The sequence below is a fragment of the Anser brachyrhynchus genome (genome assembly GCF_964034855.1).
Source record: "Anser brachyrhynchus genome assembly, chromosome: 3".
In the NCBI taxonomy this organism is placed as follows: domain Eukaryota; kingdom Metazoa; phylum Chordata; class Aves; order Anseriformes; family Anatidae; genus Anser; species Anser brachyrhynchus.
In genome coordinates this window covers 34,328,622-34,341,564 of record NC_137696.1, presented here as the reverse complement: position 1 = coordinate 34,341,564, position 12,943 = coordinate 34,328,622, and the positions used below count along the sequence as shown (strand labels likewise).

Sequence of the window (12,943 nt, the reverse complement as noted above, 5' to 3'; positions counted from 1 at the left end):
CTACTTTTACAACTTGTTTTTATGGATACAAAGGGTTTGTTAACTAGAAATGGAAGTAATAAATATTTTAATAGGGACAACAATAGCTAAATGGTAGCTTTTTAAAACTATTATTTCTGTCAGCAATGTTTTAACATATGCCACAAGATGTGAAGACTGAAAGGGCAGTTAGTGTACAGGGATATTAATATAATTATGATTATGGCAGTCTCTAATTTGCAACCCTTTTGGTATGCACACAAAGAGCTTGCTTTGACTTCATACAAACAACCACCAGAGAACGTGCTGTGTACATCTGTAGAAAACTCATAAGGGGGAGCTCTCTTACTTAGTCCACTACCTTAAGAAGGCCATCGTATTTTGGAACATTTTTTTCTTTTTTTTTTTTTAAAGTGTTGGAGGAAATGAAAACATAAGCACGGTCACAACACTAGCAAGTAAGTGATTTTTTTTCTGTAAACCTGATAAATATCTAGAGTTGTTTATTAAAGCTCCTGTTATAAATAAAATAAAAAAAAAAGAAAAAGCAGTGAAGACAGACTTTACAATTTGTAACATGGCAGAATGGATCACTTTGTATTCAATGTCCAGTGCTGAGCAGAAGTTGTGTAACAGCCAGACTGTAATTTGTTGTGCATGACTTAACCGTGTATTTTGTAATTCCCAGGGGTTTGGTTGTTTCTGTATTCTGTTGGTTATAATTCTGTCTAAAATGTGTTGGGGATAGATGAATTAAACAGTTTGTAAGGCTGCTTTGCAATCTAAGATCTACAGCGGTATCTACGTCTTTGGGGTTAACACATCCGGGGAGATCAGGCTAAAGGATTTGATTCCTACCCATCTCCAGTTAATGTAATGGCATGTATCTCCTGCCTGAGCATACTCAGCCTCAATTACCAGGCAAAAAGGCATAGCTAGCCCATGTGATTGTATTAGGTCATGATGCATGGAGGAGGTGTTCAAGGCCAGGCTGGATGGGGCTTTGGTCAACCTGATCTGGTGGGAGGTGTCCCTGCCCATGGTAGGGGGGTTGGAATTAGATGGTCTTTAAGGTCCCTTCCAACCCAAACCACTCCATGATTCTATGATATCTGAATGCTTGAAATTCAGAAATCTGAAGGCAAGGTAATATTTACGCATTTACTATGCTTAGAGATTAAGTTTTTGGTAGGTCTCTCTTAAAGCATTTAAATGCTCTTTTACTAAGATCTAATCTTTATAACCCCACTTGTTACCTGCTAAGTAAGCAACATTTCAGGGTGCTCTCTTTTTCTGCAGATATTCTTCGTGAGTTCAACCCATCCCTGATTGGGTATTCCACTGGCACTGGAAGGGAGACTACAGAAAATGCTGCACTCAACCAAGCAGTGGCAGGGGATAAGGCAGAGTAAGAGGAAAACTTTTATTTCTAACAGAAAATTAGTTTTCCTATAAAACTCAATTTTAACTTAAAAAAAAAAAAAAAGGTGCAAACTGTGGAGTTGACAAGAGTGCAGATAAAGCTGATAGGCAAACCCAAATGTAATTCTTTAGCCCATCTATAGTAGGAAGGCTGAGAAATGCGATGGAGGCTTTAAAGTTTTTCTTATCTCCATCAAATAAATCATCAGCAAAGGCAAAGCTTCTCAAATATTTTCAACCAAGAATACCAAAGCACTTTACAGGCACCAATCAGAAAGCTTCATATCCCTGTTGTGAATATTCCTGTTTTATAAGAGGTATATTCAAACCCTCTTGTTGGTAGGACCACAATTTCATGTAGAGAAACCAGAAGAAAATTACGAATTGCTTACGACCAGTCTGTGGCGGATTTGGGAATTAACTAGAGACCGCTACGCTCAGTCTTCAGTGAAATTCATATAATATTTTTTTTCCTCTTGGGAACACTTCTTATAAAACATGCATCAGTAGCTTGAGGCCATGCAATAACATTGACACATGCATGGATACTTCAGTGATGTGTGTATTAATAGCATCTGTCTGATATTGGGAATGAGCACAGTGCATTTGTTTTGTGGTAGTGCAGTTATTTTCTATACAGTTTATAAAAGCGTAACTGCAGCATTTGCAAAGAGGTCAAGTGCCTCTTGTATGCTGTTTTCTCACTTTTTTTCCTCATCATTGTCTCAAAATATAGTCTTTTTGAGTAATCATACCTCTCATCCTGCATATAATAAAAAATGGAGCTTCCCAGTTTTTTCCTTTTTCAGTTAGGGATGCCAATTCATTGGCTTTCCTCCTTACCTTGATATCTATTTAGAATTAATTTTCTTATTAATTTTTAGGGATGTTCCTGCACAGGTTAGAAGACTGGTGGATCGAATGAAAAATGATACTGTGAGTTTAACACCTTATTGATATCTTTAGAAGAATGAAATTATGTGGCATCATTTGTTTCTAACAGCACAACAGACCAACAGCTGATGCCAGACATAAAGCTATGTGTACAACAGTGTACAGTGTAGCATTCCTTAGTGCCAAGTGTGAGTCGGTACAAAATCATCTATAGTTTTGTCTTAACTGAATTTGTACCAGCACGTGCTAGGACTGCTGTGGTTTAACCCTGCAGGTGGCCTAACACCACACAGCTGTTTGCTCACTGCACCCATCCGCGGTGGGATCTGGGAAAGAATTAAAAGTGCAATAACTTGTGGGTTGAGATAAGGATAGCTTAATAAGAAGGAGCTAAGAAAAAGGCGGAGGGGGAGAGAAGAAAACACCACAACAAGAAAAATAAAGCGAGTGCACAATGTGATTCTTACCACCCACTGACTGATGACCAGCCAAGCCGTGAACAATTACAGTCCCCCCCAGCCAACTCCCCCAGGTTTTATCGCTGAGCACAACCCCACATGGTGTGGGACATCCTTTGGTCGGTTGGGGCCAGCTGTCCCGGCTGTGTCCCCTCCCAGCTCCTGGTGCGCCCCCAGCCTGCCGGCTGGCAGGGCAGCACGAGGAGAAGAAAAATCTTCAACTCTGTGCAGGCACCACTCTGCAACAGCTAAAACATCGGTGTAGTATCAACTTTATTCTCATTCTAAATATAAAGCACAGCACCACATCAGCTACGAGGAAGCAAGTTAACTTTACCCTAGCTAAAACCAGGGTAGGTTTCTTGTTATCAAACCCAGATAACTGTAATCTTCCTGTCATTTTTACCACAACTGGCTGGTAATTTCAGTGCAGTTGCCTTTCCTCCCAACCTACAACACCCTGCAGTATGACAGAACTTTTTCTCTGATAGGATTTTGCCATGATGCTATTAATTACTTTGTAAGCACACATTTTTGCCAGCCATGAAGATACGTGCTGGTTGTTGAGGGCAACCTCTACAAGTGGCAAATCATATGGAGTGAACATGTGGAAAAACTTATTTTTCTTTAAAAACTATTTAGTCCCTTTTCTGAGTTGGTAACCAGCTAGCTTTTGCCTTACCACATTTGTTGTTAGGAATTATTTGAATAATGGTCTATAAAACACATATTAGGCTGAGGATTACTTGCATATTTTTCACGTAACTACTGCTTTGAATGTTTGCTATTTGTATTTTGACAAATTTGCTATGCAATCAGTGACCTAGGTTACGTGATATTATTTTGGTTTTCCAATTGTGCATTTGGAAAGCAGCCAAGAAGCCTTCAAGGTAACTGTGCGTACGTGTCTAGTATAAATATTCTGGTGAATACATATTGGTAAAAATATTTACATATACCTTCCTTTTTGTGCACTTGTAAACAACAATTCACTCAGGCTGTATCTGGAATGAGATTAAAAGGGGTAGCAGCTAACAATGAAGTGTTTGGATAGTTTTCATTCAAACCAGTATTTGTCGAGGCCTCTAAACAGTACTCTGTCATATTTATTGGCTTGGAAACATCACACAAAAGAAATGAATGCAAAAACCTTTTATTTAATGAATTAACTAGAAAGAATGTTCACGTTAGTGGTAACACATCTTTGATTTAAGAGCTCTTTTTTTAAAACACCTGTATAGCTCAGGAGGAAATTATTCCCCTCATTCTTTTAATTTGGATAAATACATTTTGAGACCAAACTACTGAACAGTGTGTTTATCAGCTGGGATATGTTGCCTTCTGCCTTTGAAGACAGATACTTTCAAACCACTTGAGGCTGATGTACTATTGCTGCTTTTCTTAGTGGTGTTTTGCACTGAAAAGTGTCAAGGTATCGAGAACAACATAAGCTACATGGTACTAATCATATCTAAACCTTTCCTCAAAGCTAAGAAGGTATATGCTTACTGTAGCATAATTACCTTGCATTGGTTATTGCTTTGCAAAATGCTTTCAGAGAAAAAATACTAGTTTTTTTTTTTTTTTAACCAGTGTTGCTAAGTAGTCAATAATGTCCCTCTATTCTATGTAGTTTCTCTCACAGCAAGACTGAAATATGTTGCCCTTCAGGGTTTTCCAGCAGTATAACTGCATTATTTATGACACAGTAAAACACATACTATCATTTTTGCAATGAAGATGTATTCCCAGAGCTGCAGGAGGAGTCAGTCAGTGCATACACAAGATATTACTTAAAAAAAAAAATATGTACAGATGGATTTTTTTAGCAATATTTTTCAGAAGCCAGTAATTTTGGATAGTATTACTGATACTAGAAACCTTATTTAGATCATAGTAGTTTGTACGTCAAGCCATGACTACAAATTCATTTTTTTGTGAAGCGACAGAGAAGTACAGGTCCCCTGAGGTCTCTTGAGAAATGTGAAATTTGTGTTTAGTCTGTTGCCCAGCCTTTATTATTATGACTTTTTTTCCTCATAACTTTCATTCTGTCTCTTTTTGTGCATAGAGAATAAATTTGCAGACTGACTGGAAGCTTGTAACGCTCTTCATAGGAGGAAATGACCTCTGCGCGTTCTGTGAGGATCCAGTAAGTCACTCGCTGCCTGCAGCGTGATCTTGGCCAGCCTGGGCATTGGGTCTGTGCGCGCTGCACTGGGTGAGAGGGCACTCAGTGGAACAAGAGCACATGAGAACAAATAAGGCAGGTCTCATTTCTGCAGCTCTGCTATGCAGCTGTGCTGAGACCTTTAGTTTGTTCACCCTAATGTTATGATAAAAAGAGAGATAGCTTTAGAACACCTGTAAGTTACATAATTGTGGCTGCTTTCTTTTGCTGTCAAGTAAGATAACTTTCTGCTGTCTAATCACTTTACCACCTGTAGATAAAAGATACTGTCAAGGTTTTCCCTTTTTCCTTTGCCTTGTGCACAGTCATACAAGCATCTCACTTAGTGCTCTCTTACCAGCTTCAGTGCTATGGGAATGGTTTTACCCACAGCTTGTGCTGATGCAATAATATGTAGTACAACACAGTATAGAATATATATGCATGCTATATATAACCTTTGATCTATGTGATTATAGAGGAGGTGAACGACTGTGGCAGACTTCTCAGATAGTGATGAAATGTTATTGTCTTATCTACTTACAAGCAGCAGAGCACATACTTTTGGTTTTCCATGATTAATTTCAGATCAGAAAAACAACAAAGAAGCACAATAAAATGGTTATAAAACAGTGAAGGAGCAATTTACCCATTATTACTTTCTGCTCCTGCCCAGACACAAAATGGTGTTTGCACACAAGGGTGGATGGCTGGGAGATAGGCCGGTATCTGAAGATCAGGATGATTCTTCATTTATGTTGCATAGCCACAGATTGTGCCAACCATAATGCTTTTGGTGAACTTTGATTTAGGGAATGAATAAAGGAGCTGAGCTGTCCAGTTTTGTAGAGGAAGCCAGTGGGGCTCACAGGGAACTTCTGCTTGAAATAAAATCAAGGAGAATCAAGGCTTAAAATGAGAAAGAAAGAAATGTTTCTAATGAGGAAGTTTATCTGACTCTGGAATAGTTCCACGAGTGAAGAAATAGAAGTCATATGGAGACAGTTGAATTAGATGATTCAAACCACTCAAACTGTACAGGGAGACTGATGCTAAGAAGCAAGTATGTAAAGCGATTTAATTCCTAGAGAACTACAAAGTTTCTCTCCTACATTTTTCTGTGTAGGACACAGCTGTGCCAGTTATTATTTGTAGGAGGTAAGGAGTACATGCGAGGCATGTTGCTAATATTCCATACAGCAGAAATAATATTACTTTTACAAAAAACTGATCTCTTCCAATGATGGTCCCCATTAATGAGGTGTTAGCCATATTTTTAAGAGTGGTCTAAACCAGCATGGGGTGGAGGATGTTGTAATGACTGATAATGCCCTCTGAATTTGAATCTCCTTCACTGCTATTCTGTGGCTGCTAGATCTTTTCTTGGGAGTAAGGCAGCTGTGACAGGAAAGAAGAAAAGCAGAGACAGAGAAGTTCTGCATAAGACTCTGTTACTCTTGACCCAAGAATTAGAAATGTGAACACTGCTGTGAGAGACTCCAGACAATCAGTTGAGTCTGCCTGAGTAAACTGATTGACAATAAAATTCAACCCTCTTATTTCAACAGATACGCTATTCTCCTGAAAACTTCACCTATAATATTCAAATAGCTTTGGATATGCTTCACGAAGAGGTAAAACAAACTCTTCTAGTATGTGGGAGTGGGGATTGTGACCTGTTTGTAATGCATTCCCTGGTTATTGATTGAGAACTTAGTTCCTTGCCCAGAGATTGTTGCATATATATATATAAACAAAACAAACAAATAAATAAAATAAAATCCCTGTGAGAGGCAGAGAGGGCTGGAGAAATATTTTACGGAATGAATAAGGATGTGCTGAGTTCTAGCTGATATGCTGCAGATAAATAATGCAAAAAGTATAACAAATCTGAACAGACATGATATTAAATGAGTCGAAAGTGCTTTGCTCATATATTGTAATCATAATCTGTGATTCTATGATTATTTTGCAAATAAATATACCTGTGGTCATGAAAAGAGGTTCTGATGCTGCAGATGAGGGTGAGGTTGATGGTGAGACTACTCAAAGAATTAGCAGCTATCTGAGCCGTGCTGGAATCTGTCACCACTTGTTTAGACCTTTTCAAAGTCGTCATTTTCGAGTGACCAGGCATCAATATTTAAAATAAAAATAGCCAGTGCAGGTAGGGGCTGTAACTGGGTATTGTCCATGAGGGGATTAATTATTGAGAAGGAACTTTGCGCACCTCTGTTATAAATAATGCAAGCTGCCTGAATCATCAGGCTGCTACCCGAGGTCTGCTGCGGCTGTGTAAGGGCAGAGGTGGCACTCTGTGCTCCAGACGTCGGCTATGGGTTTGCTTATTCTCTCGGCAGGTTCCACGGACATTTGTGAATCTGGTGACAGTGCTTTCCATAACAAGCCTGCGCGAGTTGTACGCAGAGAAAAACGTCAGCTGCCCAAGGATTATCATGAGGTTTGAAGATGATTTATTTTACAGCTCTCACTGTTGCTCACAGAGGGCTGGAAGGTCGCCTTGGGAAACTTTTCTTAAAGGGAAAAATGTTCTACTATTTTGTCTGTATATGCACATGTACCTACACGTTAATTTCAACCTGGCATTTAGAAATACCTCCACCTTTTTCTGTATTTGAGCCCCACTGTAACCACTTTTTATGGAGCTGCCATTTTAATGATTTATGCTGCAAGGGAGTTCAAGCCTGAGCAGAAAACTCAGCTGTGCAATCTGTGGGCAAAGACAGAAAAAAAGAGTAGGATAGTTTGTTGTTTGTTTAAGTTGCCTACATTAATCTAGTTTTATCTGCAGAATTACCTTTATGAAATCTTAAAACTCTCCTTCTTGCTTCTGTAGTTTCTGATTTCTGTAATCTCTTTGCTGGTTATTAGTTTCTCTGCTAGTTAGTCTCTAAAGTAGGTGTCTGGGATGTTTAGTCACACCACCTGTTGCTTTTTGGATGAATAATCCTCCCAGGTCAGTGTCAATCTGTCATTGCAGTGGCAGGTCTGGGCCATAGTGACCTTGTGGTGACTCAGGCAGGGTCTGGCATGTCCCCCTAGGCTTGTTCCTGGCAGGGCTTACTTGATGTCAGAAAAGCAAGAAATGGCTGCTTTTCTAGACAGGCACGCAGAACAGCCTTGTCCTGTGAGTGTAGGCAGCCACTGCTCCTCTTGCTGCTTGGGTCAAGGAGCTTGTGCCAGATACCAGGCACCAGGGAGTGCAAGGGCTAGCTTGGGGGCCAGAACCACAGGAGGACTACAGGCCCTCCTGTACCTAGCTGCCTCACTAAAACATCTGCTTCGAATTCATCCTCCTGGACCCCGTCCTTCACAAGGGAACCTGTAGCTGCTTGATACGGCTGGTAGAACTATATTATTTCAGGTGTCAGAAGAGGAGAAACATACTTGCACCCCCCTTTGTGTGATTTAAGGACTCTATGGTGAAATCAGTTTAAAAAAAAAAAAAGCTTTTAAATTTAGAGCATAGGTGCTTCTGCATCCAGTCACAGTTTCTTTTTAACAAAGGTTATGTGGTAGAGTGCACATGGGTCTCGATATCCTAATCATTGGACAAGGATAGTTAGTGGAGCTCTTAAGATTGGATTATCTCAGAGTACTTATAACCTTATCCCATCATTTCAAGCACCATGCTGAATTTAATAGCTGACAGCAAGCCAAGTTTACAGGGAACTAAGATGACCCTGTGTGGAATACCAACTGCCATGTTACCCATTTGAAGAAAAAACAAAAAGAGACTTTCGACTTTGAAAGCTTGTCTTTCCTGAGAGCCACAAATAACCTAAAAAGAGATTATATCTCCAATAACATTGCTTTGCTTATGTTACTAAAATATTTCTGAAAATATATTTTAGGCTTGTTTTACCTCTCATACAAATGTTCTGCAGAAGTAGAATTGTGTTGTTTTATTGGTTGCTCTCTATTCAGACAAATTTGGAGGTAGGGACACGGACTTCATACATATTCACATTTTCTATGAGAAGTATTACTCAGGTATGCTTCGTTATGAGAAAATTACAGGATTTTTTAGAGGAGTCATTTGATCTCGTTGGGGTTCACGAAGTGATAAAGAGGCATGCCCAGGAATGGGGAGCGCCAGAAGAAAAAAATCATGTGCTAGAGGACCTGTGTGCAGGGAGGGATAAAGGTGGCCAACATGAGTTCACAGAAATTTAATATAGCTCAGGTTGGAAGAGAAGTCAGGGTGTCATCTGCACACAACCTGGCCAGCTTCAAAGGTAGAGCAGGTTGCTGCAGGCTGTGTCGGGTCAAGTTTTGAGTCTCTCCAAGGATGAAGAATCCAGCTTCCCTCTGGGCATCTGGTTTGGTGCTTTGCCCCCCTCCACATGCTGCAGCTTGGGTTTAAAGCACCTGTCCTCACCCATTGCCATGACTGGTAGCTTCACTCCAAGCAGCTCTCCTGCTGTGTTGTTACTGCTACAGGTGACCCTAAGTCCCTTTAGCGAGGCAACAGGTGCTGCAAGAGCTGGGAATGGGACATCGTGGTTTCTCTCTGCCACTCCTTCCTTCTCCCCCTTGTCCTGTGTTCATGATTTTATCCCTAATAAACACATTTCTTGTCAAGAATCAGGGCTGTGCAGAAACTCGGGGATGATGTTTAATCCTACCATTGAAAAGTCTGTCAGAAAAATCCCCCCCAGAGAAGCTTTTAACCCTGCAGATTTTTAGCTAGTGAAAGGGAAAAAGATGAGCTGGTCTCAGCATGTTGTTCTCGTCCTGCAGGCTTTCGTGCCCTTGTGTACTGAAATATGATGACAATTCCAGTGAGGTCGAGCAGTTGGTCAATTTCAACAAAAGGTATCAGGTAAGACTAATGCATTTATTTGTTTATTTTTACAAATTTAGTGTAATCCTTCTGTTCTTCTCTCCTAGCAGTACTGTGGGTTTCTTTTGCCTTCCCCCCCCCCCGGGAATGAGAAACAGTGCAATAATAGCAGGGTCTGTGGTAAGGGACTTAATCAAGTGACCACAGAGGGGAGAGTATTTGGAGTTGGAGGGCAGTTTGCACTTGTTTTAATGACATATTTGTAGCTGTGATTTAACAGCAACAAAAAAGCAGTTGTGAGGGAGATGTGAATCAGCTCAAGATCTTTACAACTCTGGTTCACTAAAATAACAAAACAGATAAGGAAAAATCTGTTAAAGAGTCATAGAAAGTAGAGGGCATCAGTGTGCCAGCAGTTTCTTGATCACTTATCTTGTTGGAGATAAGATTAAGTCAAAGAATGTGATAAATTTGGAATGAACTTTGGGCATGGGCTGCCAGCCAAACTGAAAACACTTCAATAGCTCTGGAAGAACATCTTTTTGACAGAAAACCTAATTACTGAGCACGATGCCTGCCTGTGTCAGTCAGGTAACGATCCACAGGCTGTCTTGCTGTAAAGATGTCTGGGATGAGTCTCTGTAAAAGACCTCTGCATTTTCTGCCTGGCACAGGCTGGCAATCGCTGTCATGTCTGGGTTTCTGCACAGAGGAAAGGGAATGCCTGCATGAGATGTACAGTAATGAGGGGCCCAGTGAGCTGAGCGTAAAAGAAAGAATGATGACAATTTTTTTTTTTTGTGCTCTTAAAGGAAAGAACCAAAGAGTTAGTGGAGAGTGGAAGGTACGACACTAGAGAAGATTTCACAGTGGTTCTGCAGCCGTTCCTGACTCATGTCAACATGCCAAAAACACAGGTAAAATAAACAAACAAAACCCCTACACTAAATCCTAGTGCAGCACTGATTTTTCAGAATTGTCCTGACTTGTTTTGGTAAATGTGACAAGCAGTATTCTGGCCTGATAATTCTTATAATCAGCTAAGGTAACATTTAAAATAGCAGAAAACACTTACGGAATAACTTGGAGATAATGGGCAACAGCAATGCATGCCTTGATGGCACTATTTTAGACACTGAGGCCACTCCCCTACAATTACAGACAACTGTGCAGAAGATGTAAGTTCAAAGTATTCACCAGGGAGCACTCATCCTACATCCCCCACACATCACAAAGTCCCTTCCAGTATAAGACTTCTAGTATAAAAACCTATGTGCCATGAAAGACTATAATATGTGAGTCTCTGGGGAAATAAGGAGTATGATCAATGTCTGTGCACAGGTATTCTGTACTCAGAGTCGGAGTGGTCTGTGTACCTTAATATGTTGGAAATCATATATTTAAAAAGGCTCAAAGGGCTTCTCAGTCTTGAGTTACTGGTGTTCTCCAGCCCAGTTTAATTCTCTTCGTCCCAGAGGCCTTTGCAGCTATGTTAGTTTGAGGTCAGATGGGATTTTTCACAGGGGTTAAATGCACAGCTTGTTGCACTTTTACTGCCCTCTGTGACAACACCCATCTCGTTCTTTAGGAGGGGTTGCCTGACAGTTCATATTTTGCCCCAGACTGCTTTCACTTCAGCCAGAAGTCTCATTCCCAGGCTGCACGTGCTTTGTGGAACAACATGGTAAGATTTTAAAGGTTGGGTTTGTCGTACTTTGTCCTCTCCATCCTGCTCTTAGCAGGAAAAAAAAAATCACCTAAGGGAATTACTATGCAACTAGCCCTCTCTCTTCTAAACTATTAATTACGTTTATAAAAGGAAAGAGTGTTCATTTGAAGAAAAGTCACCTCGACTGTTAAACCAGTCATATCAAAACAATAAATCTCAGGATACGTTAAAGCTATGAGTGTTGGACTTCTCTGGGGAGATACAGCACACCTGGCACTGATCATCAGACTGCATTTGTTACATATGGGGATTAAACTTTTCAGTATGAAAAGCAGCAGTGAGTGACATCACCAGAGAAGGTGCAGTGAGCAGCGTTTGTCTTGCTGTGCTGTAGGGGTGGTTCCAGCAGCTGGTAATGCAGAGTTCTCTGCTCTCCGATGCTCATTTGCTTTTCTTCTCTACCCTCCCTGCCCCCTCTCTCATTTCTCCACAGCTGGAACCCGTAGGGAAGAAGACAGATAATCAACAAATAGGAGATGAAATTTCTCTCAAATGTCCGAGTGAGGTAAATTGCAAGCGTATCTGTATTTGTGTGGTGGTGTTGGGGGTAGCTGGGAGTCTGCTTGAGTCTTCACCAACTGCCTGGAGCATTGTCTCTGTGAGCTGAGATGAAGGGCTGGGAGTAAACTTCCTCACAGTCATGTGTCATAGTCAGCCAAAACACAAGGGCAGAGTGTTTTTGTCTGCCTAGCATCCATGTTGAATGAAAGACCTTCTTCAGTGAGGGAAATAGAGCAACACTGGCATTGGTCAGGGTGGCTTGGCTGAGTCCAGTGAAACTACCTCTGGCTGGTATGAACCTGGGTAGTGCCTTTGATGGCAAGCTTCTCGTTAACCACGCAAAGCATGAGTGCTGTGAGCAGGGTCCCTAGAGCATTCTGGCTCTGTAAAATAGTGCTCTAGGTTTACACTGTTATTGGATATTTAAAATGCCCTTTTTTTTTTTTTTTAATCCCCGGGGTTTGTTTGCATCAAGTTGATAATCACCTGCAGACATCTAAGAACTGAAGCTTGGGGAGTGGAAATCTCCCTGTATTTTCCTGATGCTTTGCATTGACTCAGATTGTCTGATTTTTCAGGCTGAGCCATTCCTGAGGACGTATAAAAACAGTAATTACGTATATGCTAACCAAACTCAAGTAAGTATCAACATCAGCATCCCTCTGTTGCTGTGCTGCATTTGTTCCTGTATGGCCATGAATCATGCTTTGTACCACAGGTGATATCAGTCTTTGGCCAAAGGGCAAAGAACAGGAAAGTATTCCTTGAGTAAGGCAAAATACATCCAGAAACACCTGTAAGGACACATGCTCAGACAGCACAGTTATCAGTACAGGATGCTAATCCAAACAACGCTGAATATGACTATTGAATTGGGCAACCAAGACTTGTCTTATTGCTTACACGTTAAACATGCTCTGGTTTATCCACTTGGCCTGCTAGGAATATCCAGGGTACTACTGACTGTGTTTCCTAGCCAAATG

At 40.7% G+C, this 12,943-nt stretch overlaps 1 protein-coding gene across 13 annotated transcripts in view; it reads left to right on the top strand.

Annotated features, from left to right (window-relative positions):
• The window catches only part of PLB1 (phospholipase B1), a 103,730-nt gene that overhangs the window by 48,575 nt on the left and 42,212 nt on the right, over positions 1–12,943 (top strand). For all 13 annotated transcript variants that reach the window (XM_080588218.1, XM_080588221.1, XM_080588223.1 and 10 more), the window contains 11 exons: positions 394–437; positions 1,279–1,387; positions 2,286–2,337; positions 4,825–4,905; positions 6,492–6,557; positions 7,284–7,384; positions 9,688–9,769; positions 10,543–10,647; positions 11,319–11,414; positions 11,893–11,964; positions 12,539–12,598. In XM_080588218.1, coding sequence (XP_080444344.1) covers positions 394–437; positions 1,279–1,387; positions 2,286–2,337; positions 4,825–4,905; positions 6,492–6,557; positions 7,284–7,384; positions 9,688–9,769; positions 10,543–10,647; positions 11,319–11,414; positions 11,893–11,964; positions 12,539–12,598 — 868 coding nt within the window. The remainder of the gene's footprint in view (positions 1–393; positions 438–1,278; positions 1,388–2,285; positions 2,338–4,824; positions 4,906–6,491; positions 6,558–7,283; positions 7,385–9,687; positions 9,770–10,542; positions 10,648–11,318; positions 11,415–11,892; positions 11,965–12,538; positions 12,599–12,943) is intronic.